Source organism: Labrus bergylta, chromosome 14, assembly GCF_963930695.1.
Source record: "Labrus bergylta chromosome 14, fLabBer1.1, whole genome shotgun sequence".
NCBI lineage: Eukaryota > Metazoa > Chordata > Actinopteri > Labriformes > Labridae > Labrus > Labrus bergylta.
In genome coordinates, this window is record NC_089208.1 from 11,092,375 (window position 1) to 11,119,637 (window position 27,263).

Below are 27,263 nucleotides of genomic sequence, written 5' to 3' on the forward strand. Positions count from 1 at the left end.
TCCTCTAAAAAAAAAAAAAAAAAAAAGATAAATATAAATGATTGAGTTCCCTTTTTTTTTTTTTATTAAACGGGGGAAGTGCCGATATTTCTAACCGATAGGAAAGTCTTTTCCTGATTTCACCAAATTTAACCAAACCGAAGTGGAGCGGCTCTGACTCTGTAGATCTCAGTTTAGGAGGAGTTTATGATTCCTGCTGCTTTCCTAGGACATTTTACCAAAACGTTTCCGCTGCGTGAGAGTCGGGTTGAGCAGAAAACAATAACGGTGACCTCTAGAGACTTCTGTCGTGCAAAGTTCCAGACCTCGTGGCCAAGTAAACACTTTCTGGGGAATGAGCCAAACTGACCGGCAGTTATCTTGTATCAGAATTTGGTTGGGGGGTGGGGGGGGGGGGGGGGAATAAAGACAACTGACGGTACGCGCGCTCCCAGCATGGCACAAAAATCTGAGGAAAGTGGGATTTATTTCGCCAAAAACTCAACGGGAAACAGCGCCGGCTGGCTAAAACAATCCAACAGTACAGCGCAAAACATTTACGGATCCGGACACATTCATCCGATAGCCTGTGACATGGAAAACCCCTGCTGTCAAACAGCTGCTGCTCCTCAGGAGGAGTTCTTAAACGCTGACTGCCGAGTGGGCGACAGTCGCTCTTTTCCCGCCTGCGCCTCAATCTCAGAAACAGCCAGAGAGCTGTGCAAAGCTGTGTCCGTGTCACTTGGACTCACCATGGAGTCCACGGACACGAGCGACATGGACGCTTCTCTCCCCTCGTGCGCAGATTATTTGTTCGGAGTTGGAGCGGTGCCGCTGAGCTGTCCGCGCGCCCCGGCTGCTGAGTTACCTCCACGCGGACACAAGCAACTGGTGGACATGTTCAAAAGTTCAGAGAGTGCCTCGCGCCTGCAACATCTCACCTCCACACAAACATGTGCGGACGATCCAAACTTCACACTGTGTAACTCCGAGGACAGAATTTCAGAGGAGATAGATCATCTGGACACCGCGCGTGCTGCCTCTTGCCCTTATGCCCAATCCGCCCCATCCGATTTGGCCCAGATATCCACAGGGAGGCCGTGCAGGGTCTACAAGCCCCCCGATGAAGCGCGAGACGTTGGGGAAGCCATGGAGAACAAGTTCGGTGGATATAATCCGGAACAATTCGGCATCAAAATCAAAACTGAGGACACTCAACATGCAGGAGCGTTGTGGGGAGGTAGTTACACCTTTAATGAGAAATACAATTCTCAGGGTTGGGGTTTGAGGCAGTGCATGAATGCAGATAGCATAGGGGCAAACACAGCGTTCATATGTAATCCATACGAGAGGAGCGTGGTGCGTCCTGAGCAGTGGTACCCGGACGGGATGCTGAGGCCGCCATATCCCAACTCCAGCTATGTGAAGAGCGAGGTGGGCGAGTGGCTGGATGTCGCCTACAATGACACCAGGTAATGGATCACTTTGATGATATTATAATTTTGCAAAAAAAAGAGATAATATGACCTTTATTTAATTCCTATAGGTATAAAGTCTTACCACAGTCTGGCCATAATCTGATCTCAGATAGTGCTAAGAGCGTGTTCCCTTCCTAATAATCCCTCATAAATCTGATGTTCTTGATCATGTGCAGTCTGCTTGGAAATGAAAGGAGAAAAATGATGAACTTAATGATAAAAAAAACAAAAACCTGAACTTCAATAACAGGGGAAAGTGATTAATTTTACTCATCAAAATTCATCCAACTGTTTTAATTATTTTTTTTCATTTTAAGGTATTTTGGATAAAAGCAGTAACATTTACTGTTGACTCGTTTTATCAGTTGAATAAATGTCAAACGAAACAGATGATAGAAAATATCACATTGTGTTCTGCAGACAGGAGTGCATTTAAGGACATTAACAGAATATTCGTTTTTATCACATTGGAAAAATGTTGCTTCTTTCTTTATGTTAACGTTGATTCAACCCAGAATTTGTTTCACATACTTTTAAAAAAAACTAATTCCTATATATTTTGTGAAGAAAAAAACAAAAAGGTGTTGTGTAATATGTGTTTTTTTTTCATGTCTGGTGGTCTCCTTTATCAAACATAAAATATGTTGAGTATCAGGTGTCTGGGACAACTCACAATCTCATCTTTGAGACCACTATAGTGTTACAGTGTAATGATTGCTGCATGCTGTTAAAAATGTGCACAAAAAAAACACAATTAAATGTTTGCTGATAAGTGGATTTGATTGTCAACTAAGTTTTTGACGGGGTAATTTATTCATGAGTTTATTGGATTAGTCACAGATTTGATCTGGAAAGATACAATAGAGTGTGTGTTGAATGGAATTTTGGGAGATTAATACATAACTATTTATTTTATGTTATGTTATTTTCAAAAGGTATCCCCACATAATGGGGTTTGGTTCAATTTTACTCAAGACATTTGACAGAGTCTGTCTGACAGAGCCACCGGTGGTCTTAGATCACCTCTACATTCCTTTTTATTGATTTTTAGTCCCCTCTATTTTTATTACAGAGTTGTAGTGCTCATTTATACTGTACATTAGACTTATTCTCTGTCTGATTTCAACCTAAATCCTGTCTGCCCTCAGTCACAAGAAAGTGTGTTTAGTGGACATCATTATTGACTGACTGTGATTAAGTGAATGATTGAGAGCTATCAGTACACTAAGACTCTTTATAAACTGTGCACAGTAAATGACTACACCTGAAACATTCACAGTACTGTTTATTTAATGTGTATTTGGTAAATTGCTAAACTTGAAACGTTTCAGTATTTCAATTGTCAGCTGCAAAATCTTAAACAAATATCTGCTCTCAGCACAGAAGCACATGGAGGATTGCTGCGTTTGTTTTATTTCAGTTGAATGATCTTTTCTTCTTTTGATATTTCAGACCACCAACAGGCTGCAAATTCGGGTTATTGGGTTTCTATAGTTCGCAGCTTAGACTTCTAAGCAGGATACCTTGAAAAAAACTGGATTTCAAGCTTTCCCTTTGCTTATAACCTCTAATCCTGTTTCTCATTTTAAGAGGCAGATCCTCTAAATAATCAGGACAATGTGACTAAATTAAACTATTTGATCCGCCTCTGCTGTAAATTTGAGTTTTGCGAAACAAACATATCTGAGTCTGAGTTTGTCTCATCTGTTATTGTGATTTTGTTCTTACAATTGGTATCTTGTAACTGATTAAAATGCGGCTCATAACTACTTTCATGCATGTTGCTTGGGGAAAGGGACTTTTCGGACCCATGAATGGAACAATTCATTAATTAAACCACCCAAACAATATTAGTCTGTCACCCACACATGGGCCACATTCTGACTGTCAGGCCTGAGGGCAGAACATTTTTGTTTTATTTTTCTATCTTTCATTGAGAAAAATAAAGACACCTCTGTACTTGTTTATTACATTGTGACATAAACAGACAGTGATGAGTTGATCCTTTAAAATGATTACCCATTTTTTTTTGGAAGAGATAGAAGAAGAGTGAAGAGAGATGTGAACCTTGTGCCTAAGATTTTGACTTGTGTGTCTGTGTTGAGTGAAGGGAAGGAGTGTACACTAAAGGAGCTAGCCAGTGATACTAGTGGAATATTTACGATACTGTTGAGAGGATTTGTCTGTAAAACATTTGAACCAGCCTGTGTGTGTGAACTATACAGTGCTGTTATCTCACAAATAAGCATTTATGATACAAAGAAAAATGAGGCAAACAAATTCATATCAAACAGACTAAATCAAATATTTTGAAATAAAAAGTCTGATATAAAACAGCTTATTTATATTTATGTGACTGTCGGTAGTTTTATGCATTATAAGAAAAATATGACTAATGCACCACAGCGTGCTCAACAGAGCACAAACAAGTCGGACTCATCTGAGTTTACTGCTGCATGAATCAGATAGAATTGTGCATAGAAAAGGGCTTAAATTATATTTGACTGACCTTTATCGTTACAAATTTTCAAACTATGAAAAATCCTGTAATTTATTTAGAAAATGGTGGGAATGTTTTTGAACAAAAAGTTCAGTATCAGTTAAAGAGGGAAACTTGTTTTTGCCTAGGCTTGTTGATAACACGTGTTACTACAAAGTATCTCATACTGTCCAGTAGATTTCATTGTTTGTTTTACAACTAAGAATAATGTAAATGTGTAAAATATAGACGCGCAAGGATGTGAGTAAACGTGGTCATGATCCTTATTTAGAGCAGAATATTTAAACGATTCAGCTACTATGCCAAATCTGATCAAATCCAAATCTAATTATTTATTAGTCTGATGATAAACAGTGTATTTGTTTTTAGCTTTCCTTAAGAAAGAATGTAGTGTAGAAAAGTTACAAATTATAAGGTACTGCATCAAGAAGACTAGATAGTCCACATTTGGCCTACATATGGGTGTCAGTCCAGTGTTGTTTATGTTTTTTTTATTATGGAGAGGGATATAGTCAGATACCTTCAATCTGTCAAGATCTACCCTAAAAAACAGGATTTCACATCCCATGTATGCTGGTACTGGACTAGTTCTTTAATGTTTCTCCACACCAAAACAGTAACCTTTCTTTTCTTTTTCTAGATTATTTTTTGGTCTTTTGCATTTCTTGATAGGACAGCTGTAGAGAGATAGGAAATGGCAGAGAGAGGGGACATGACATGCACAAAATGGACAGAAGTTGAGCTGGCTACCAGTGTGACCAGCTATTTTTTTTTGTTAAATGTAAGGAAACTGGTGTCAAAGAGTCATAATTACTGCTTTAATTTCAGCACAGAGTGATTTAACCTATTGCTATTCTCTTGTGGGTTCAAAGGAGATATTGGCTTTGGAGGAACACCTGAAAATAAAGTTACTTTTTGTGGTGATTGGCACTTAAGGAGAAGTGTGTTTATACTGCATACACAAAAACCTCAAGTAGCACAGTGATGCATTCTGTTGATGAAACTTTAATGTAGCATATTTAACTCTTCTTCTGTGTTTTTATTTCCCCCCCCCCTGCTTTTTTCTGAAGCTCTATTAAGAAAAGAGCAAGAAGGGCAAGAAAATTTGTTGCATGTTTAATCAATTTGTATGAAGCTACAGTATGCCTGATAAAAGCTATTACAAGAGCATTTGATCTCGGGTATGCCCTCGAAGGCTTATTAATGATAAAGTGGCCTCCTGATCTACCAATATTTTTTCTTCCTTGTTTCCGCAAGTTAAGGGACAGAATGATGCCTCAGTGTTTCACTGTTATAAGGTCATGTATCACACACAAAAAGGCGTTGGAGGGGTCACCTGCATTTCCTGTACACTGTGCTGGGGGCTTTTAGGCAGGTGACTTCAGAGATGTGACGTCTGACGGAAGTCCTGGCGGTGTGTTTTAAAGCACAGTTTCTGAATATGAGCTTTTTGCCTTCTGTGGAGTCTTTGTTGTTGTGACGAGTAACTCTCACGTTTACTATACGCTTTATTTTAAGTCTAATGAGAGGGTTGTCCTTTATTGAGTTTTTTTGAGGGAGTGTGTCTCAAAAATTAAGGGTAAAAAGGGGTTAATCAAACTCATCGTAGGCTACATCAATAAAGCTTATGGACACATCCACCAATCTCTGAAGGTATTGACTTATGTTCTGTTTCTGTTGTTACCCTATAAGCTACCCATTAAACTGTATGCAGTGTATAGTGAGAGGTTCAAAGAATGTGTGAACCTACCTGGATATACACAAGTTTTCATGTTTCATTCTTCATTCTTTTTTAAGTCACCCAATATTAAAATTAAATTATGAGACCAATGTTGCATTTAGGATTAGACTAGGTGAATATAGAAGTATTACTTCCAGGTTTACAGATGTTAGTGTTAAAGATTAAATCAATCCGAAGAAAGACTTCATGAGCAGGCTTTGAGCACACTGAATAAATAGCATAAGTATTTTATCTTTTTAGAATCTTTCTTTGAAAATATCTATTTTTTTAAACCTGGCAAAATTAAAACTCATCTAACAAGGTTACTACCACAGGGAACTGTACAATGGCTTGTACTAGAAAAAGTACCTTTGGCCAGACATTCTTTTACAATTGGGCAAAACAAACCTGAAATGTGAAACCCAGAGAACGTAGTCATATTACATCTCGGGACTCCTTTCAATTACAGTTTGTGAGTAATGCTGAATTAATCTGTTGTAATGGTTAAGTCATGTGTTACACTTTGTCTGTGTTTGTGTGCTTCTATTTGTCTGTTGTCATGGGTTTAGTCTAATTGTGGACTGGCACTTTTGCATGATGGTCCTCGGACCTCACGTCTATAAATGTGCATCCATTTCTACATGAAAGTGAGATACATGAAACATAGCTTAACTTATGGTTTAGTAAAAAGACACACATCTTTGTTGCAATTGATTGGATCTTGTTATTGTAGTTCCTGATATCCTTAGTTGCCTAAAATCGAGAGCACACATCGGAGGCTCCTGAGCTAAGATTCATCCTTGTCTGCTTTACTTTGAACCTTGATATCTTAGTTGCACGTCACTGAGGCAACGTTATGTCTGAGCCTCCTGTAATCTTTCTGTGTTCAAGGCTGAAGCCAGGCACCCATCGTGGCCCCCTTATCCTCCCTCCCCTCCGCTGCAGTCTCGGTTTTGGCGCTCCCACACCATCCTCAGCCATCAGTCTCTACCCCATTTAACTTGCTCGCAGAGAGGCCTTGGCGCCAATCTGGGGAATTAACAGAAACTGCTTTGTAGTTTCTGTTGAGAAAGAATTTAACTATTTAAAAGCAATTATGGTTGTGTTGTTATGGTGAAGAAATTCAAGGTTGGTCATTATTTGGGCTATTAAATTTACAACCTGATAAAGATTACAGAAACTTAAAAACAGGCAAATCTCTCAAAGAGTGATACTGTGCACTGATCCAGCTGATACATGCAAGCTTATAGAGCGATCAAAAAATGGATGGGAGTGAAAACAATAATGTTAAAGATGTTATACTTATTGTTAAGACCTGTTTCACATGTTTGGTTGCAGATTCGAGTCTGGCAGAGAGCACATGTTCCCCATGGAGTTCTTCTTCCCGCCACAGAGGATTTGCCTGATCTGTTCAGACGAGGCGTCAGGCTGCCATTACGGAGCGCTCACCTGTGGCAGCTGCAAGGTTTTCTTCAAAAGAGCAGCAGAAGGTAAACCTGCTGGGGAGTCAAGATGTTTTTTTTCTCCACTTTGTTGCCAGGTTTTAATAGACTAAGCTGTAATTATAATTTCATTCATACACATTTTGCCAAGTCAAGTGTCTAATAATTTTTTAGAATATCACCTAAGTAAGTGCTTGTTTCTCTGTCCAAGTAGGCAAACAGAAATACCTGTGTGCAAGCAAAAATGACTGCACGATCGATAAGCTGAGAAGAAAGAATTGCCCTTCCTGTCGACTGAAGAAGTGTTTTGAAGCTGGAATGACCCTTGGAGGTAGGCTGCATGTAAAACTGCCTGTCTGAGAAACCGTTATGGTTCACCTTATTTTAATATCTAGATTTGTAGATTTATTGACAATATAAACATGGCGGCCATTTTCCTGTGACATCAATCATTGTGTGAATGGTGTTATAATATCATCGTACTGTGTTTCAGGTTATAAGTCATATTCAGGGTTATCATTATAATTTTTCTCAATTAATAAAAAAAGTGAAAATCAAGGGAGTTCAGTCTACATTAAAATTTGAAAAGGCATATTTATTTACTAATTGGCTACAGTCAGATAACAACTAAAATAAGCATTAAGCCACTTTATTAATAATAGCTAATGTTACCATTTACAATTATTCTGCAATACACTTTCTCATGCAGTGTGGACAAGATTAGAAATAAATGACTTGCTTGATATGAAGAGAAATGGTTAAATGATATCCTGTTAAAACAACAATTAGGAACATATATTTAAATTAAGAACAATTACGTTACTGAATCCTACGTTAAAGCAAACTCATCAAGAAGTCAGAACAGGAATCCTTCTTCTGGCTCTTAAAGTCGGCAGATTTAAAAACATCCCGGAGAAACACAGACTGTGTGAATTATGTGATTTAAGAGAAGAGGAGAATGAATCTCTTCTTTTTTGGATTGTTCTTTTGAAGATGAGTTAAGAACACCTTAGATTAATTAAATGTACGCTCAGAATACTGAAATGTTTTGGAGCATTGATAATGACAGGATGGAACCGTTGTTTAATTTCTAAGCTGGCCGCATTTGTCTCTAAAGTCTGGAAGAAACGTCAACATCCCAACCTGAGCATGGCATCAGAGAAAAGTAGACAGCTTGAGAATATGGTTTGTTATAGCGTAACTTGCCTCTGTAAAAAAACATTCTGTACATTAGTGAGGTATGGGCTATAATAAACACTGTGCAGGATATACTGTTTGAACAAAGCCCACTTCAGAGAAAGTGAAGTCCTAAAAGTGAAACCATTAATGGTTTCCCAAGACCAAGTACTTTATTCTCTCCACAGCACTTCTTAGATGGCTCTCTTCAATTGCAGCATCATCACAATAGGGGATGTTACTGATAATCAGGCCCTGACTGCGCTGCCATGCAATTTAGACCTCTTCCATTCACTTCTCCTTACTGTCAGGCAGACCTGCTCGTCATATTAGGCTGTAAAGATTGACATGTAGTAGACTAATTTTAGTCCTGTGTTCAATTTTCACTCTCTTCCATTTTCTCATTCTGTTAACGGTGAAAATTGTGCCTGAAGCACAAAGCTGACATGAGACATGTGAATTAAAGCAGCAGACATGCTGGCAATTTTGCCACCAGTCACTGACAAACCCATGGAGGGAAAATGTGATCTAATGCTGTGATTGTAAGTAAAAAGGCACACCTTTTCTAGTTCTGGCTAAAAGAACCTCCTTTCACTTTCACATCCCAGACATGTAATTCACTCGCAGAGATTCAAGGGACATTTTTATGACAATCATTTGTAGAAGTGGACGTGGACAAATTATACATTTGGACTTATTACCTGTGGTTTTTCAACTCAAAATATTTTAGAGCCTAGTAAAAAAAATCTGAAGGAAAATGAGATGTCTGGTTTGACTTCTTGGATTTTGATTGATTTATTACAAAGTTGGCAGTCATATCACTTATAAACTTTGTCATTTCTAGATCATATCGATAGGATCTGTCATTTGTTTTCTGGTTTGGTGGGTTTAAATAGAAGCAATGATCTGAATGTTATGTTTGTTCAGTTTTGCATCTGCTCAAGATTGACAAGCATACTTCAACCATACAAATTGCTTCAAGTTTTTTTTTCTTTTTGTAACTCAAATCCCATATTATTTCTGGAATTTTAATGGCAACCCTGAATAGAGACCGAGCATGGAGATCACTGTTATGGCAGTGAATCTCATTTTGCTGCTGCATGAAGGAAACTCACTTCCTATCTGCACTCCAGTGTCTCATGCTGAAGGACAGCTGAACCTCATCAATTCATCTTTTTAACTATCATCCTTTATTTCACCTTTGATTGCTCTTTTCAAAAGGAACAAATTGTGTCTGTATCAAAAGTTGACGCAACACCACATTCAGAGAGCAGACGTAAGATCTATTACACAGGGATCACATCTGCATTTTTCCTCCAACTTCTAAGGCAATGCTGTAGAGACGTTTAAATACATGACTTATTCAAAAGACCTTTTATTGGTATATTTAAGTTCTTAAAGTTTAGTGCATGACATGTTGAAACTTCATCAAAGGATGACAAAAGCTCTACCAGCTTTACAGCCACAGTCCAGTGCATTGGTTTAAATTGACTTTAGTGGTTTAAACTCCTTTGTGATGAGCAGACTTCTTTTTTATTTGCTTACTCAGTTATTCTAATCAACTCAGAATAGCATCTGAAATGTAATTTCCCCCTGCATTTACCTCGGACTTCTCATACAGAGATCTCAAAGTGTTTTAAACTTGTTGTGACCTCTGCAGCGAGTCGTCGTCAGTCCTGTGGTTGTCTCTCAGGTGTTTGTGCACAAAGACAAGCTATTACCTGAACTTGTAGTGAAGGAGTAACTCAATAGGAAGAAGCCACTGAACTCTTGCTCTATGTTCACAGTGAACATAAGCTGGTTCTGTTATCATACACATATTACACTGAAAATGTTTGAATAATATAAATGACCACTTTCAGGAAAATAATTCCTTATAGTGAGGTAATAATGCAAGGCAATATGCAGGGGCATTTTCAATGTGGATTTATTTTGAAATTGGGTAAAATAAAGATTTTTTTTCTCCATTAACAGTAAATGTTTCTGTAACATGTCAGAAAATAGAGAAACATTATTGTTACATTTTACAAGGAGACATTCAAATGTCTTCATTTGTGTTTCTAGGTAAAGAGCCTTAGCATTCAAATGTTCAAATATTATGTTTGTTCAGTTTGGCATCTGTTCAAGATTGACAAGCATACTTCAATTATACAAATTGCTTGAAGTTCCATATTATTTCTGGAATTTTAATGGCATCCCTGAATAGAGAACGAGCAGGGAGATCAATGTTGTAGCAGTGAATCTCATTTTGCTGCAGCATGAAGGGAACTCACTTCCTACCTGCCCTCCAGTGTCAGCAGTGTCGGCAAGGACAGCTAAACCTCATCAATTCATCTTTTTACCTATCATAGTAAATCCTTTGTTTAGGACCTCGACTCCTGACTTTCATGGAGCTGATTGCTCTTTTCATGAGGTTTCTGGAACAAATTGTGTCTGTATCAAGAGTTGACACAACACCACATTCAGAGAGCAGAAGTAAGATTATCGTAGATATAACCATGAAAATAACCATAAAAATTAAAATGAAGAGATGCATTTTCCACACCTAAATTACAAAAGTAATGGTTATCACATACTGTATGTAAGGTTTTTATATTTCCCATTTCTATTTCATTTACTACTACATTTCTTTATACAGAGCTCCAATGTACAGTGTTATCAAGGAAAACTTCAGAGTGTTATCTGGATTGTGCCTGATGGCTTAATGATGGGCCAACTGGAGGTGTGACAGGTGACTTTGTGGAAGGCTGTCTCATTTCGTCCTCTTTGTGTATCTCAGGCACACTGCTTCCTCTCATACAATCCCAGAAACACAACTTACATTGTTGAGCTAATGATGTAATGACATCTTCAACCTGGACACCAAAGTGAGAGTAAAGTGGGATTTTTCAAAGGCGCACATTACTCAAAGTATTTTAAAAGAGGTGTTAAACTAACCTTGCTTTTTTTTTTTTTTTTTTTTTGCGCAATCAAGCTCACACCTTGCAACCTAAAAAGATAGTTAGGATAAAGACGGTGATTATGATGATGAGACAGGTGATGAGACACAGAGGGAAAAATGGGCGTGTAATGAATAAGTCTGTAGCTTATTCACCTGAGGTCAGTAGAGCAGGAAACAATCTTTGATACTTATACCACAGCTAAGAATTTTGGTTAAAAGTAAAATAGGGGCTTCTTGCATTTCAACCACCTGTTTTTATCGGTTTCAACTCAAAGGTGAGGATTTTGAGCTCAATCCAACCTTCTTACACTGAACTCTGCAAAGACGCCTGCCTGTGTCACAATGGAGGATCACCGGTCTGATTATTAATCAGCCCATTTTATTTGAAATATTTGTTATTGGATCAGACAAAGAATTGTGAGAGTTGCAAATGATCCTCCTTATAAAATTTGCTTTCAGCCCAGAGACTTAAGGTTGTGTCTATAACAGGCAATTCAATATTGATCCAACTGAACTGAAAAGCCAGGCGGCAGTTTTAATGAGAGATTCTCCAAAAAGAAGCTGCAGGTGAAATCAAGTGACTTTTCATGTTTAATAAGCATAACTTATGTGATGTGACTGAAATAAAATATATGTTGAATTACTTCTGTTTAAAATGTTTAGTCTTTGCAGATAGTAAAAATACAAACATAACTATGTCTGTTCTTCCATGTGCACATCAGCCATCTGTATGTGTCAATCACTACCTCTCATGCTCAGCTGTCCTGCTCAAATAACAGCTGAGCTAAAGCTGAACTTTCATACTTGTGGTAATGAAACAATGGATTATTGATGCAGTGGATCGGTCAGTGAACAATTTTAATTCGGCAGTTGTTTAGCAAGGTATAATTTTTCATTTCTCATTGTATCCCTACTTTCTGTATATTGCCGAGCTCTAATTTATTTTGAATGGAGCAGCTGGCTCCCGGGTTTTAGCATTTGCCAGCAGCTTTCATTGCAGCATTTCATCGGATTAATGGAGGCTCGTTTGCTTGTGGTTGTTTTCAGTATTTCTTTTTTTTTTTTTGGTATTATCTTGTCCCTTAATCCTTACAAGCTTTTCTATTGTTTAAGGAAACACAAATGTGATGCAAATATGCATTTTTTTTAATTCAATAGAATCTTTACCACTTACTGCAAAAGCTTCCAGGAAGAAGCAAAAAATGTTATACTGAGAATTTTTTTTTTAATAGATCTGCATCACCAGAAAGCTCTCACACATGGTGACCATAGGCCTTTCCACCAGATGAGGCTCGTCTGTTCAGAGGGTTCTCTTTCAAATGAAACATGATTCAAATCTTCAAAGCTATTAGTAGTTCATTCTAGGTATTGTTGGCTAAAATTGATATATCCCCAAAAGGGTACTTAAAACCCACAGCTGCAGTATGAGATATTTCTAAGAGATGATTAGGAAAGCAGAATAACATGCATCGTTTTTTTTGGTTTGGCTTGTGTTCAAATTACAAATCCATTACGCATTGGTAGTCTAATAAACAGTACATTCAGATTTTGTAATTCAGTGACGAGAAAATCAGGTGTAATATTTTGATTTTAATTCAACTTTAAGGGCTTGAAAATGCAGTGAGACCAGTATCTACTATGTGGTTATTTTATGAAAAGGAAAATCTGCTACTTCTTCATCATCTGCTCATTCTGCATGTCTCCTTAATTTAACTGGTACAAGTTGAATTTACCACTAAAAGATTTCAACTCAACCTCAAAACCAGAGCTGACATTGCTGAACCGAGGGCACTCAGATGTTCATTCTGCACATTCTTTGCATAATGCCACATTCGTTGCACAAAAATATTATAATTTGACAGTAACGTCATGTTGTTTCATTTATAACACGCATGGAGGTCTGGTGTGTCAGGACTTGTATGAGGAAATAGATACACATTGATTATAAGACCTCTGCAATTCTTTCTTTGATCCAAGCGCGTAAACTAAAGAAGATTGGGCAACAGAAAAACCCTGAAGAGGATCATCCTGGTCAAGAACATTTAGATGTCATGCAGAATATCTCTCCTAAATCAGGCCTGAACTTCAACACCCAAATGGTCTTTCTCAACATCCTGGAGTCCATCGAGCCCGAGGTGGTAAATGCAGGACACGACTACGGCCAACCAGATTCAGCTGCCACTCTGCTGACAAGCCTCAACGAGCTGGGAGAAAGGCAACTGGTCAAAGTGGTCAAATGGGCAAAAGGATTACCAGGTAAACATGGCTATAACAACATTGACAATCTGTGATTCAATTTACACACAGAGAATCCAGATCTCTTCAGTTTAGTGGTCAACAAATAAGGAAAAGACACATTTTCCAGTGTGAAATCGATTTGAAAACTCTACTCAAGGCTACATTTTGTAAACTGCTACTGTATGTTGATTGAAAAAACTTGTTAGTAAACTGCTGCTTATTTACTCATCCAGCCAACACAGAGAGACACTAGCGAACATTATTTTGAAGTCATGTTTCATTCAATAATGAGATCGTTTTAAAGATCCAATAATTTTAAAAGACAGGCTCCCTTGAGCTAATGGGAACTGAATAGAATCCTGTTCAGCACAATTTCACTATTATCTATATTTTCTTGCATGTTTGCTTTATTTTCCTCACTTTCTGTCTATGTAAGTTTTTAGTAACCCCAACATTTCTTTGGATGACAGGGAATGGTAGGAGGCAGGCATGGACACATTACAGGATATTATTCCTCTGTAAGTAGAAAATGCTCCATATTGCTTCATATTATATAATGCCAAATCTTTTTACCTAGGTTTTAGAACTCTCCATGTGGATGATCAAATGACTGTCATTCAACAATCGTGGATGGGGGTGATGGTGTTTGGCCTGGTATGGAGGTCCTATAAGAATGTCAACAGCAGGATGCTTTACTTCGCTCCAGATCTGGTGTTCAATGAGTATGTATCATTTTGAATTCTTCAATTCTATTTTGTTCTCTAAAATGTTTTTTTCCCAGGGTTGACCAACATGCTGTGATTTTTATTTAATTCAGACATCACAACCAGTGAGTAAGCTGGTGCTGTTCTTCTTAATACAGCCACCAGCTTCTATTTGTCGTCACATCCTTCTCCCTCAATCTTTTTGTCATTTCCTGCACATGCAAACACAAAGGCATCTCTAATTACAGAAAATAAAGCATGAATGCCTGCAGGCTATTTAGGACCCTGCTCATCCAATTTCCACATCTAAGAGCAGTGCCAATTTAGCTGGACTCCCATGCATAAGTTTTTGTGCAATGTGTATTTTGTATAATACATTGACTGTTTAAAAAAAGTGGTTGTAGCTACCATGGCATTGCCAAGTGGTTTGCGGACTAATGCTTTGAATTTTGCCACCGCCATGTTGTATTTTTTGGAGCCTGAAATTGGCTACAGGAAAGCAAGGGGTTATCAAACAACACAATTTATCAGCTTCCGCCAACACTGCCATTGCAAGGTGCATCTTTAATTCATATTACCTGTGATATTTCTAATTTTGGCAAATCTTCTTCCTAAAAAAAAAATAGAAGCCTCCTTAAGAACATTCATTAATACATCAAAACTCTGAACAAAGCCTTTTTCAGGTCCCTGTGGTGGCAACTTGGCAACCACAAGGTTACATTGCCCTAAAGCTGACTATGCTTGATATCTATTTCACTTTTAACATCATGCTGAATTTAAAAAGACTTAAAACCAGCAATTGAAACCTGAAAGCTAAATGGCAATTGTCTGTTGAGACAATGTCATAATAAGAAGTAGGGTCATTTTATAAGCAACTTCAATGCAATCAAACTTTATTTTGCAGCATATATTTGCATACATTTACATTACATACATTTTTTTCAGTCTATGCTTCAATGCTTTTTATTGCCAAATCCAAAGACTTGCATTCTTCCAGTCACTAACACCAAATTGAACCAGTCTTTTTAGATTCACATTTTAGAGCTGGTATTAGAAATGTAATTTTGTGCAAATATTTCATATTAACTTCAATTGTAGTTTAACAAGCATTACCAGTATTCAAAAGGCCAAACCTGCATGTGTTTCCATTAGACAACATCTGCTCAAGCAGCATACCTCATTTGGTTGTAATTTATCTGTTTGTGCAATAAAAAAAAAGCCAGAAAAAATATCATGATGAATTGTATTATTCACAGACACAAATTCAGGGCAGGAACAGGTGGATTTGTATTTTAAATCACGAGAAATGCACATTTTTAAATCCATACCATATTGAGCAATGAAGGGCATAAAGTAACAAGTAACTGTAGTCACTGAGTTTATGCATTATAAAAGTAACTTGTTAGCCTTCTTGTGAAATTAACTTTAGCAGGCTTTTTTTTGCTTAAATTAAAGCAACAGGTGAATGTATACATTAATGGGTATTGCTGTAGCAGTGTTAAGCAAGTTTGTACTTTATTTAACTAATTTAACTAATAGGGTTAGAACCTACTGGCAGGTTAAATTGGGGTAAGGAAGTAATTGAGCAGAAAACAAGAGAATTCACTAAAGGCTTTTTCACAGGACAACCCCGTTTCCTCTTAAGTAATGTAAACTCTAGCATACACTCATGTTAAACATCCACTTTTGTAACATCAAGTCAACCAAGAGGCCTTTGTCAATGTTAGCTTAGCATGACTAGCAACCACTACTTTGTCTAAATGACCTCAGACAAATCTTAAGAATAACTCCATGAAAAATAACTTGAAACATTGGATTTTCAACCAAAAGAAAAGACACATGGACTATTTCTACACTAAACATTTAATTATTGTTAAGCATGTAAAATATATATTTGTCAGTCACCTGTTGCTCTACAGCCTTGCTTGCACTCCTCATTCACAACCAGGAACTGTCAACCAGAATTGAGGCCTGCCTTTGGCTTATATGGAGGTGTGCCAAGTGGAAGGTGCCACGTGCCAGGTGGAGGGGAGTTTAGGTTGTTGAGATTAAGTATCTTCTTTAAATGGCAGTTAAGAACTGACTTAAAATAAATGCATTCTGATATGTTTTTAACCTTATGGGAGATGTTTTGTGTTGTTTGCAGAAAAGGTAATACTCTGCTGAGAGTAAATTGATTTCTAACCTCTTTTGGGAGGTGCCAAAACCTATTTAATAGGAGGCTTGAGGCCCTTGTAGGTTGTTGGAAGTTGTTGTCACTTTTTGCATTTTTTGTCTTGCACATATTTTTCATTTTTACAAGCTAGGCTCCTCTCCTACTTCTGTAGGGAGGAAGTTTTAAAAGTTGGTCACACAATTCCATGTTCTCTGTGTCAGAGACTGGAAAGACTGGGACAAATGGCTGCCAATCATTCTTTTTGTCTACCATGAAGTCCCTCAGGCCTCCACTGGCATTTGAGCTGCTTTATGTCCACCAGGACCTGGGAGGGGCCTCAACAAAAACAAGAAATGAACATTGTTTCATATGTACTGAAAATGAGGGATCAGCTCATGAAATTCACAGGGCTATCCAGAGAGAACCTGCTCCAGTCACAGCCAAAGCATCAGAAATGGTAAGACCAATCAGCGGGACAGCGGACAGCTTTGCAACTGGTGAGAACAATCTGTTTCTTTTGACTACAAATTGTTGGCAAAGTGGCAGGGCCCATACAAAGTGCAAAACAAGATGGGTCCCATGACATAACAAATCAACACGCCTGACCAAAAGCAACCTTTACAGACTTTTAACATCAACATGCTCAAGAAATAGCACCCTCATCCCAGTCCACAACCACCAGCAATCCATGTTCATCAAAGTGGTGAGGGAAGAAGAGGAGCCAGAGGAGCCGTACTTACCTGGATCAGTGGGTGAGCCACATCTGGATCTGAGCCACCTGAAGGAGGAGAAGAGGACGTTCTTTCAGATCCTGCTCTTGCATCTGTTCCTAGAGCTTCCTGGACACTCAAAGATAACCCATCACCACATCACCTTGAAGGATACCAAGCCCATTCGTTAGCCTGTCTAGAGGGTCCCTGAACACCTGCTGCCTGTATTAAAGGATGTTCCCTTCCCTTTGGTCTTCATGGTGCCCCTACTATTTTCCAGTGGTCGATGGGCAAGGTCCTGGCAGATGCAGAGCCCTGCTGCAGCCTACCTGGACCATAAAGGGCTGCTTGAAGTCAGGACTCTTCAGAATGGGTACTTTGCAAAGGGAGTCATTCAGGCTCTGGAAGGCCTCCTCACATTTGTCTGTCCACATAACTTTGTTGGGCTCGTCCTTTCTAGAGAAATTTGTGAAGGGTGCTGAGATGGTTGAGAAGCAGGCAATGAAACGACTGTACCAACACAGGCAGCTAATACCTGAAGTTGTTGTGAAGGAGTAACTCAATACAAAGGAGCTACTGAACTGTTGCTCTATGTTCAAAGAGAACATACATTGATTATTGGTTTATCTTAAGATTCTGTTATCATACACATATTACATTGAGAATGTTCTAGCCACTTTCAGGAAAATAATTCCTCAGTAATAGCGAGATAATGATGGAAGGTTATATACAGGGGCAGGGCCTCTAAAGACGATGATGTTGGGTAAAATAAAGATTATTTTTTTGATTAACAGAGCAGTTAAGTTGGCATACATGTGTGAAAATAGAGAAAATTATTGTTATAATTTTCAAGTCCAAATATAAAGTTGTATATCTTAGTATGAGCCTCTTATTGTGGATCTATAATCCTACTACAGTGTTAGCTTCATCCTTTAACAAGGAGGGGGAAGTTTTTCTTTCTCTGTTGGTGTTTTCTTTCTTGTATGCTCGAATTTGATATATATAATCCCTGATGAAAATGTCAAGAGATACAGCAGGAGAGTTTTGACTACGGTATTTAAATAAATTGATTTACCCATTAGTTTGACCCTAATGTCTATGGAGATAACACATTTTACACCATAGCTTTAGAAAGAGAAGAAGAAAATGTAAAGATTTCATTTTTTTTAAGGAAAATAATACACTGAATTCCAAATTTTCCACAAATTCACCTCATAATATCTGCATAGTAAGGTGTCACTGCTCTTTACTAACATCCATTTTTAAATCCTTCTTTCTAAATAAACTGAGATAACCCTATAAAGACTAAGTGGTTATATTGACTGACTTTTAAAGGACCCATGTACAGAAAGAGCAGACATTATACAGCTCTCCATGAAGCAGATTGTTGACTGTGTTTGTGGAATTTTGCACTGGAACGAGTCTGAACAGACTGTGTTGATTATTGTGTAAATTCAAAAAATGAACTGACTGACACAGGGTAGAAAAACTGCTGCTCCACAGCTGTGTTCTTAAATTTCTCGTCCCTCTGGCCACATCTATTTGGGTGATATCACAGCAGGATGGTTTGCCAGTAACAGCCGCCAGAAAGGCCTGTCTCCACGTATCTAGCTGAGAACAGGTTGAAAACATCAGTTACTGAATCAAGTTGAAAGTTTCAGGTAATAAGAACAGGATGAACTTTGTGGTTTCCTCCAAATTTCCAGTATCGAAAGCTTGAACTGTACAGAAGAAAACGTTTGACATCTTGATAAAAGTCAATTTATTTAGCTGTTTTTCAGGGAGTGGTGGATCAGAAGTTCAGATTTAAAGGACTGAATTAGAGCTGGAAAGGCCTTATTAGTCCGAAAAGGAGGATAATTTAGGTATTTTTTTAGAAATGTGGGCCTACATTCTTAATGGACTGAAGTGCTACTTGTAAACTTTTAAACTTGCTGCTTGCCATCTCCTTCCAAGCAAAGTCTGTCCTTTTAAAATGGATGAAATAAGTCTGATTAAAAGGTTGAAAAAAACTTTTAAACCACATCTTTATTAACTCAACCTCAATCACATTTAGTTTAGTTTAGCATTTAGTTCTTGATTCTTTACCACTAATAGAGCCAGACCTCTATTCTCTGTTTGCAGTGTTGACATAAAGCAAAGACTAGCTAAAAAAAAAGAAAAGCTTAAACTAATTAACAGGAGAGTAGTTAAAAAATCCTCTCAACCAAATCTAGATAAAGTTTTTAAGGAACATATTGTTTTGAGCTTGTCTTTAACCTGATCTTTGTTGTTTTTGTGTGTTTAGATAAGGGCTGGGTATTTCCCACAACATCATCACGATATAGAGTCGATGCAGAAGCCACAATGCAATACTTATCCGCTCAGGCTGTGCAACAGAATGTCAATAAACAATGTGACAATAAACATTATATTATATAACCTTTGCTTTCAGTTTTGCTGAACGTTGATAGAGTTTCTCATCCCTGCTTGTTTGTTTAGAATTGTAACGTGTTGCATCATGTAAATTGTTTCTACTGCCACCTATTGGCTTTATTGTGAACAACACCAAGGGGATTGTTTCTTTCAAAAATGCTATGCCAGCATTTTCGGCCGTATCGATTCTGGAACATCTGCATCGATGCATGTACTTGCAAGGGGTACATGACAATATATTGCAGATTGACGATTTTTTTAATTAAAATATTTTTTTTAACACAGCCCTAGTTTGAAGTGACTAGTTTATAGTTTTTAAGTTTATACTCTGCTCTGTCAGCCATTGCAAATCACTGTTGTGTGTACAATGACTTAATAATAAGTGAAGCCAGAGGAGTAAACCATCCTCTAAGCTAATGATGATGAGGATTGAATAAAGAATACTCAGTTGCTCAGGTACTAATAGTTTTTTGCAGTTGCATTTATTTATTTTAGTTACCCTTTATATAACCAGGAAAACATCACTGGTATTAAAAATCTCTGAGTGTCCATGGCCAATACAGGCAGCAGCACAGTTCAAGTTTCTGGAAAACGATAAGCAGCCAAACAAACTAACATAACACCAGATTTATTAATATACATTAAGATGTCATGAATTAACAAATCAGACCAGCAAATATTTGTCAAAAATCATAAATATATCAGGCAGAACATCGACTTCCAGATGTACCTGACTCCAAGACATTTAAGAGTATCCAGTGAGACCAGCTTATTAAGTTCCAGGTCTTTTTATTTTGTTCCAAGTTAAGGGAGCAGCAACCTTTAACACCTTTTTTCCCAAACTCAGTTCTGACCTTTGTACAAACATTAAGAAAAGTTCCTGGGACTGAATCCCATTGAATATGTGGCTCGTTCAAAATCCTTGGAAAAATCCTGGATGTTGTTTACCTAAGCTTATGGTATTTTGTAAATTACCACAGGTCTTAGACTGTGTGTCATGGAGATGAGGAACAATCAGCTCTTGTTTTAAATTCTTGTCTTGTTAGATTTTATTGGAGGTTTTTGTCTTCTTTGATTGTACAGCTGTAGAGAAACATGAGATATGGGGAGAGCAAGTTGTAGATGACGTGCATCAGGATTGAGACTAGAAACCTGCGACGGTTGTGACGAGGGCTGTAGCCCCTGTACATGGGGTGCCTGCTCTACTACCTGGGCTAAACTAGCACTCTGCAATTGATAATTTTTTAAAGCTAAACTAAATTTTCTTTTTCTCAACTTTATCTGCACAGCGTGAATATATTACAAACTGATCGAATCCAAGAACAAATCTATTCATTTTGCGAGATTGAAACTATAATAACGATGCCTGATCTCCCAATCTCCTACACTTATTGAAATACCTAAAGATTGTTAAGGCATGATGAACATGAAATCCAATCACATCTTATAGCATTCAAATATTGATGATATTCTACTGAACTTCAAAGCAAATTATAAAGACAGAAATTCTACTGAAATAGCGTTTTGTGTTTAAACATCTTTCTCTGGATGTCACAGATCACACAGCTGAAATCTGTACAGTTATAAAAGGTAATTCACTGTTCCCATCACCCCATTAATATATAAAGACCTAACCTCTGACATCCAGCAGGTATTTATTAAAGAATAATTGACAAAGGTGTGCAGCTATTTTTCCTGCCCCTCTCGTAATTTTACTTTCCGTTTCGTCACATTACTTCACAATTTTCATCCTGACCTTTTCTACATCTGCAGACACCGGATGCACATTTCCACCATGTATGAGCACTGCATACGGATGAGACACCTTTCACAGGAGTTCCTGATGCTGCAGATCACGCAGGAGGAGTTTCTCTGCATGAAGGCTTTGCTCCTCTTCAGCATACGTATGTAATCTGTGTGCTCAGCATCGAAACCACTTTTCTTTATCCTAGAAGTGGACATGAACTAATACACAGTTAAGACACCTAAGCATACAGTCAACACTGTTTTCTTCTGATTATTTTTTCCAGTTCCAGTTGAAGGTCTGAAGAGTCAGAAATACTTTGATGAACTGCGTCTAACCTATATCAACGAACTCGATCGGCTCATTAATTGCCGTATGAAAAACAATTCTTCTCAAAGGTTCTACCATCTCACCCGACTCCTGGACTCTCTGCAGATGGTGAGACACACAGCTTCATGTTTACTCACATTATCCTTCACATAAAAGAGAGAAATCGTGGCAGTAGCAGATTTGTTCAAGTTTTTTAAAGGTTTTTAAATCAGTCCATGCGCATGCCTTTGATTTAAATAGACAAGCAGAGAAAAAAAAAGTCAAATAACAGAGTAGTAGTTGTACTTTACTTGGTTAAAACATTTCTTGGAAATGCATGCAACGACAGTCCAGGGGGAGGCTGTCTTTTTAAATAGCTCACAGAAAAAAAAATGCAGTCAAAGCAGAAAGTGATACCTTAAAGTCCAACCATAAAATCTAATAACTGTCAGTGCAAAAAATGATGAGTAGTGCAGTACGATTCAGAGCTCTCAGATTTTTAGGCCAAACTATCTTTTTTTTTTTTTTTTTTTTTTTTTAGGGAAGAGAATTATTATCCTGAGTCATTGTCAAAACACTGCTCGTAGTTAATTTTCTTTTAATGTTTTATTTGTGTGTTTCTCTTTTGACTGACTTCTACAGACTGTAAAGAAGCTCCATCAGTTTACATTCGACCTCTTTGTCCAGGCTCAGTCACTCCCCACAAAGGTCAGCTTTCCAGAGATGATTGGGGAGATAATCTCAGTCCATGTACCAAAGATCCTGGCAGGTTTGGCCAAACCAATATTGTTTCACAAGTAGAAGGTTTTTGGTTTTTTTTATTGAAAAATGACTCATCTTTGCAGCCTCCATAGACTTCGACGAAGGTTCTGTTTCCCTACATCTTCAGTCTAATGGCTCTTAACCCTGTGCTGCAATCTTTTTTATTTTCCTTTTATCCATAATTGAGATAGTTTGTTCATAACTGTTAAAGCTTTTATCTGAAGCGGTGCAAGGCATCTGTTGACAGCACTGCTATTTCTGAGTGGAGAGTTTGTGTTTTTAGCTGGAGCAGACATGCTACTTTACATAAAGTCTTTAAATCATGGGAACAGTGAGCTAAAAGTGGCAGGGTTAAAGCATAAATTTTCCTTTGACCTTTGTTACTCAAACATTTGGCACTTTCTCATAAAAACTAACAAAGACAGCCTAAAGAGAATACTGGATCACAGAAAGAAACAAACACTTGTTATCCATTACCTTAGCAAAAAAGAAAAGTTTCAAGTGCTGCATTCAGGTACATCTGACAGGTTCATTTTTGTGAAACGCAACTTGTAGGTTCAGCTTTGAAGGACATTTAAGTGCATCAGTGCCTTAATATCAGGATTATTAATCTAAAGAGTGTTTTAAAATGATTCAGAATTAACATTTACCATAATTCTTATCAAACCAAAATGAAAAATCCTGACCTGATAGTGTGTCTCTATTCTGCATATAATTGCTTTGACAATCAGCATGGATATGGAAGTAAAGTTTTCAATGTACTTGTAAGATAGAAACTTGATGTGCTACATTTGTGGTCAGTAAACTTGTAAGATTTGTCTGAGGAAAAATAGATTTTTCTCGCTGTGTGAATGTGAAATTGGATTTATTTTGGTGGTGCCTCACAAAATAAGATTACAATCATAAAGCAAGTTGAGCGCTAGTAATTGAAATCAAAATAGAACAATCATGGCCTATGAGAAGTGGAGATAGCCACCCTAAGAGCACCCACCAGTTTATGCCTACTTAGGCCTATTTGACATAAACAGAACATATTCTGTTTGATCTTCTCTTTCATTCCGACTGGGATGATTCAGTGAACATGAAGGTGTAATGGAGAAAACATGAAACTATGGGGACTGATATATAGATTAACATTTAATCATATAAAAAAATGTTACTTGGGTAATAAACCAATGAGGGTAATTCCCTCATAGACCTCCTCAATCTGACTTCTTTTTATAGATAGTTAAAGCCCCCCTTAAAAAGAATGCAGAATCAAGTCACTTCCACATTTGCTTCACTTTTTAGACCTATGCTAGGCTATGTCAACTGCAGCTACAGAGTTTATACTAATTCATTATTACTATTGCTTAGGGTCTTTCATGGCTCTTAACAACTAGTGTCAGAGAAAAATCCTTCCCAGTTGCATTTGATGCGAAATTCCTCCTAAATTCAATTATTTAGAACCATGATCATTAAAGATTGCCTTGTCCTCGAGGAGGACTAGATTAAAAGTCGTGTCAGGTCATGATTGAAAGCAAAGTGTTGTGTGTGTAACTGCAACAAAACCAAAACTTCACATTCTCTATTTTAAAAACAAAAAGATATTTAACCTGGTTTGCTCTCATCTACTTGCTCTCTGTAATCAAATAACTTTCATGATCAAATTTAAATTTCCTATTCAATACAGGACAGTACAGAATCTAAGCGTTTAATAATCATGGAAGAAACTGTGATTTATTAAAACTTTTTTTTAAGCTTCAATGCTATCCACAGATTTCATATCAGAGCAAAAGTCTTCTTTGAAGTGCTTTAACATTTACCCATGTACAGTGTATACTGCGTTTGTTTGAGCCAATGCAGACTGCTCCAGATCATGCCTGCTTTATTGATGCTCTGCAATTAACTCTCCTCATCGCACCAGCAACAAACTTGTAAAGCTATTGTCTTGATGTTACTAATTTAAAAGCATGAAGTGATAAATATGAAGAGGGTGAACTTGTTATAGCAGGTACGTAGCATGAATTAAGTTAGAAAAGATTTGGAATTTTTGGAAACTTTATTTTCTTGACTGCATGGTTTCAAAATTATTAATAATGCCACATAAAGTTGATGAGAAAATTTAAAAATGATGATCCAACTATGAAGAGAGTCACATGAACATGCCTTTTGTTTGGATGCCAATCTTTTTTTTTGGCACAACAGAGATCCAGAGATAACTCCTTTATGTCAGCATTCCTTTCATATTGCTCATAATCATTCAAAGGGCAAAAGTGGCATGAAGTGTTCAACCCATCATTCGTACTACACTTGTGCATACACAGCCCTGTCCTGTCCTGGCTTGTCATACCTGTTCCATAAAAATCAACAATGCGTAGCATTCGCCCAGAATATAAAAAAAAAACTCTGGATTTTATCTTCATAAAGTTTCGATTCTGGCTTTACATGATCCTAGCATGTACTATAAAACATGTAAAGGTAAATCTAAATATGACGTGCAGACTTGCAGCAAAGGATCTCAAGGCATTGATTGGTGTATACAGTGTGTTACCACCGCACTCGCTGTGTAACATGGAGTTGGCAGGGTCAGGCTGTGAGCAGCAGTTACAGCAGCAGGAAAGGATGGCATCAAACTCTGCCAAAGAATAAGAATAAGAAACCTACAGCCATCTGAAACCTGGGAGGGCTTCACATGTGAAAGTCCTTGACTTGTCCTGCCAGACCTCAGAGTTGAACCCCTCCAAAAAAAAAAAGAAATGTGGGGAATGCCTTGAAGATAACTGAACACAGACACTGCTGTAAAACAGTAGAAGACTACTGATACAGTGGGTTGTACACAGTTATGAGTTTTTGAAATTTCTTTCCAAAACATAAACTGAGTTGGTGAAACATGAGGCCCTTTGTACATACAGCTTCGTCTACATGAAGACGACTTTAAATAAGACTGACCCAAGAGTAAAGACCGATATGACCACAATCCAACACAGACAAAACTTTAATCCAACTTCTGCGATCAGCACTGTAATCATTTTCAACTCTGTTTTCTAACTGTAAATTCTAGACGTTATAACTTCACATTTATTTTACAAGCAAGTAGATGCATGCACCATGTGTTCGTATAACTGTGTGTAGTTTGCAACTATTTGTGAATGCGCTTTACAGAAAGCAATGCATGGACAATCACATGTCTCTCTGAATGTTTATTATATGCCTGAAGGCATGAAAACATTTTCTTGGTGGGACAAGCTGACTATGAATGTCATTTTTTGAGGAACTAATTCATTGATGATGTCAGTGAAGCATTTAGAGTAAAACATCATCGGCATAAATTAATGTCTTTGTCTTTTTATACAAAATTTGCTGTGTGGGAACAAAAGAACAAAATGGGGAGAATAGTATTTATAGAGAGGTACAGGTGCTCTATTAGACTTGACCAAACTAAAACAGCTGATCACAGCTTTTAAATCAGCGCGTTAATAAACCTTGAAGGCAGACGTTCAGTGAAGAGTTTAGACTACACAGCCATCTAAGTATTAGGCCATTTCTGAAGAACCAAAGTTTAAATTTCAACTCCTGAAATAATATTTATCAAGCCCTCTCACATGCACAATTTTGAAACGCTATTGTTAAACATTGTATTACTCCTCATCCTTGAACCGAATACTTGTTCTAAAAAATGTTGTAATGTTTTAATGCTGTTTTAGTTTTATTATGTATTACACACAGAGGCATTACCAGTGCCAGCGGATTGCTCACCAAAGTAAGGCACAAAGATGCCCCTGCACATTTTGAATACTGATGTGATTTTCTCACAGCAGGCTATGTTTTTATGTCACTTGACAATAGCTGGTATGTGCCCATTGTGCTGCATATGTAACATTGTCTTACATGCTACTTTAAATGTATATATCGATGGTTTAATGTCTGTTCAGGTGTACAAACACTTGACTTGAAAGTTGTCTCTTGTGTGATTTTTACCTTTTGTGACCTTTGTTTTTCAATATATGTGTTTTTCAAAAGGTGTAAAGCTGCAGCATCTTTTAAAGCGATTAAAACAATTTGGACTCTGAAAATTTGGTTTTTCATGATTATATTTTGCATAATCTGGATGAAAGCTGGCTGAAGAGAGAAATTGAACATTACTGACAACATGTTAAATGTACACCTTAGTTAGAAGTAGCAATATGTCAAATAAATAAGCAGTAAGCTTAAAACTAAACTTAACCAAAAAATGACTGAGCTTTATAAGTAAGTATCATCATGTGAATCCAAAGTAGAGCAGACATGGAATAAGTTAGCACTAAACATGTTTAATTCAGCTTAGACATCCAGTAAACAGAGTGCTTGCTTCAGTGAGAACACACACTCTTTTGTTCTTGTGTGTGACCGCTCTCTGACGATCTAACTTTTGACCGTGAATTAATTTTCTGACGCTCAAGGTCATATGAATTGGCAAGTAAAAGGCAAGGGAATTTCCACCAGCTACTGATGTGCAGCCAACATTCACCAAGTCACCAAGTCCCCTACTGAGACTGGTACAGTAGTTGATAGAAATCTTGGTACAAGTTGGTTGAATTTGAGTGTGGAATAAGAACGCGACTGGCAGTGAAGGCTGGAATGTGATTGGAGGAATGGATGGCAAAATAAATACAATGTCTGAATACAATAAGGTTTTTTAAACAGATAAACTTTTGCTGAACTTTACCAAACTAATCATCAAAATGACTGCGTTTCTAATTAAGTTAAACATCGTCACTGTGTTACTTCACATAAACAATATGTTAATCCTAATATAATCGTGTTTAAAAGTGCCAAACCTCATGGAGACACATGATATACTATGCTCCTTGGCAGCATGGTTCAGTTTTGGAAAAAATCATGGTAATAGTCAGATGGCTTCATGAGGTTTGTTAAAGAATGCAACACCACAGGGGATGGACTGGAAGGAGCCTGGGCAGGACAAGAAATTTAAAAATGTGACGTTTGGTTTGTTTGTGTGGTATTAGCC

The 27,263-nt window shown here is 37.5% G+C and overlaps 1 protein-coding gene across 1 annotated transcript; it reads left to right on the forward strand.

Moving 5' to 3' along the window:
- Positions 1 to 388: 388 nt before the first annotated feature.
- Positions 389 to 26,337, forward strand: LOC109981436 (androgen receptor-like). Its single transcript, XM_029276673.2, has 8 exons — positions 389 to 1,451; positions 7,016 to 7,167; positions 7,331 to 7,450; positions 13,214 to 13,492; positions 14,052 to 14,196; positions 21,232 to 21,362; positions 21,489 to 21,640; positions 22,154 to 26,337. The coding sequence occupies exons 1-8, from the start codon at positions 436 to 438 to the stop codon at positions 22,310 to 22,312; spliced, it is 2,154 nt and encodes a 717-aa protein (XP_029132506.2). The 5' UTR covers positions 389 to 435; the 3' UTR covers positions 22,313 to 26,337.
- Positions 26,338 to 27,263: the final 926 nt, after the last annotated feature.

Coding starts and splice junctions, on each gene's coding strand:
- LOC109981436 (XM_029276673.2), top strand. CDS start 436: ATGGCACAAAAATCTGAGGAAAGTGGGATTTATTTCGCCAAAAACTCA. Junction 14,197..21,231: donor CCAGATCTGGTGTTCAATGA/GTATGTATCATT, acceptor CTACATCTGCAG/ACACCGGATGCACATTTCCA. Junction 21,363..21,488: donor TTTGCTCCTCTTCAGCATAC/GTATGTAATCTG, acceptor TATTTTTTCCAG/TTCCAGTTGAAGGTCTGAAG.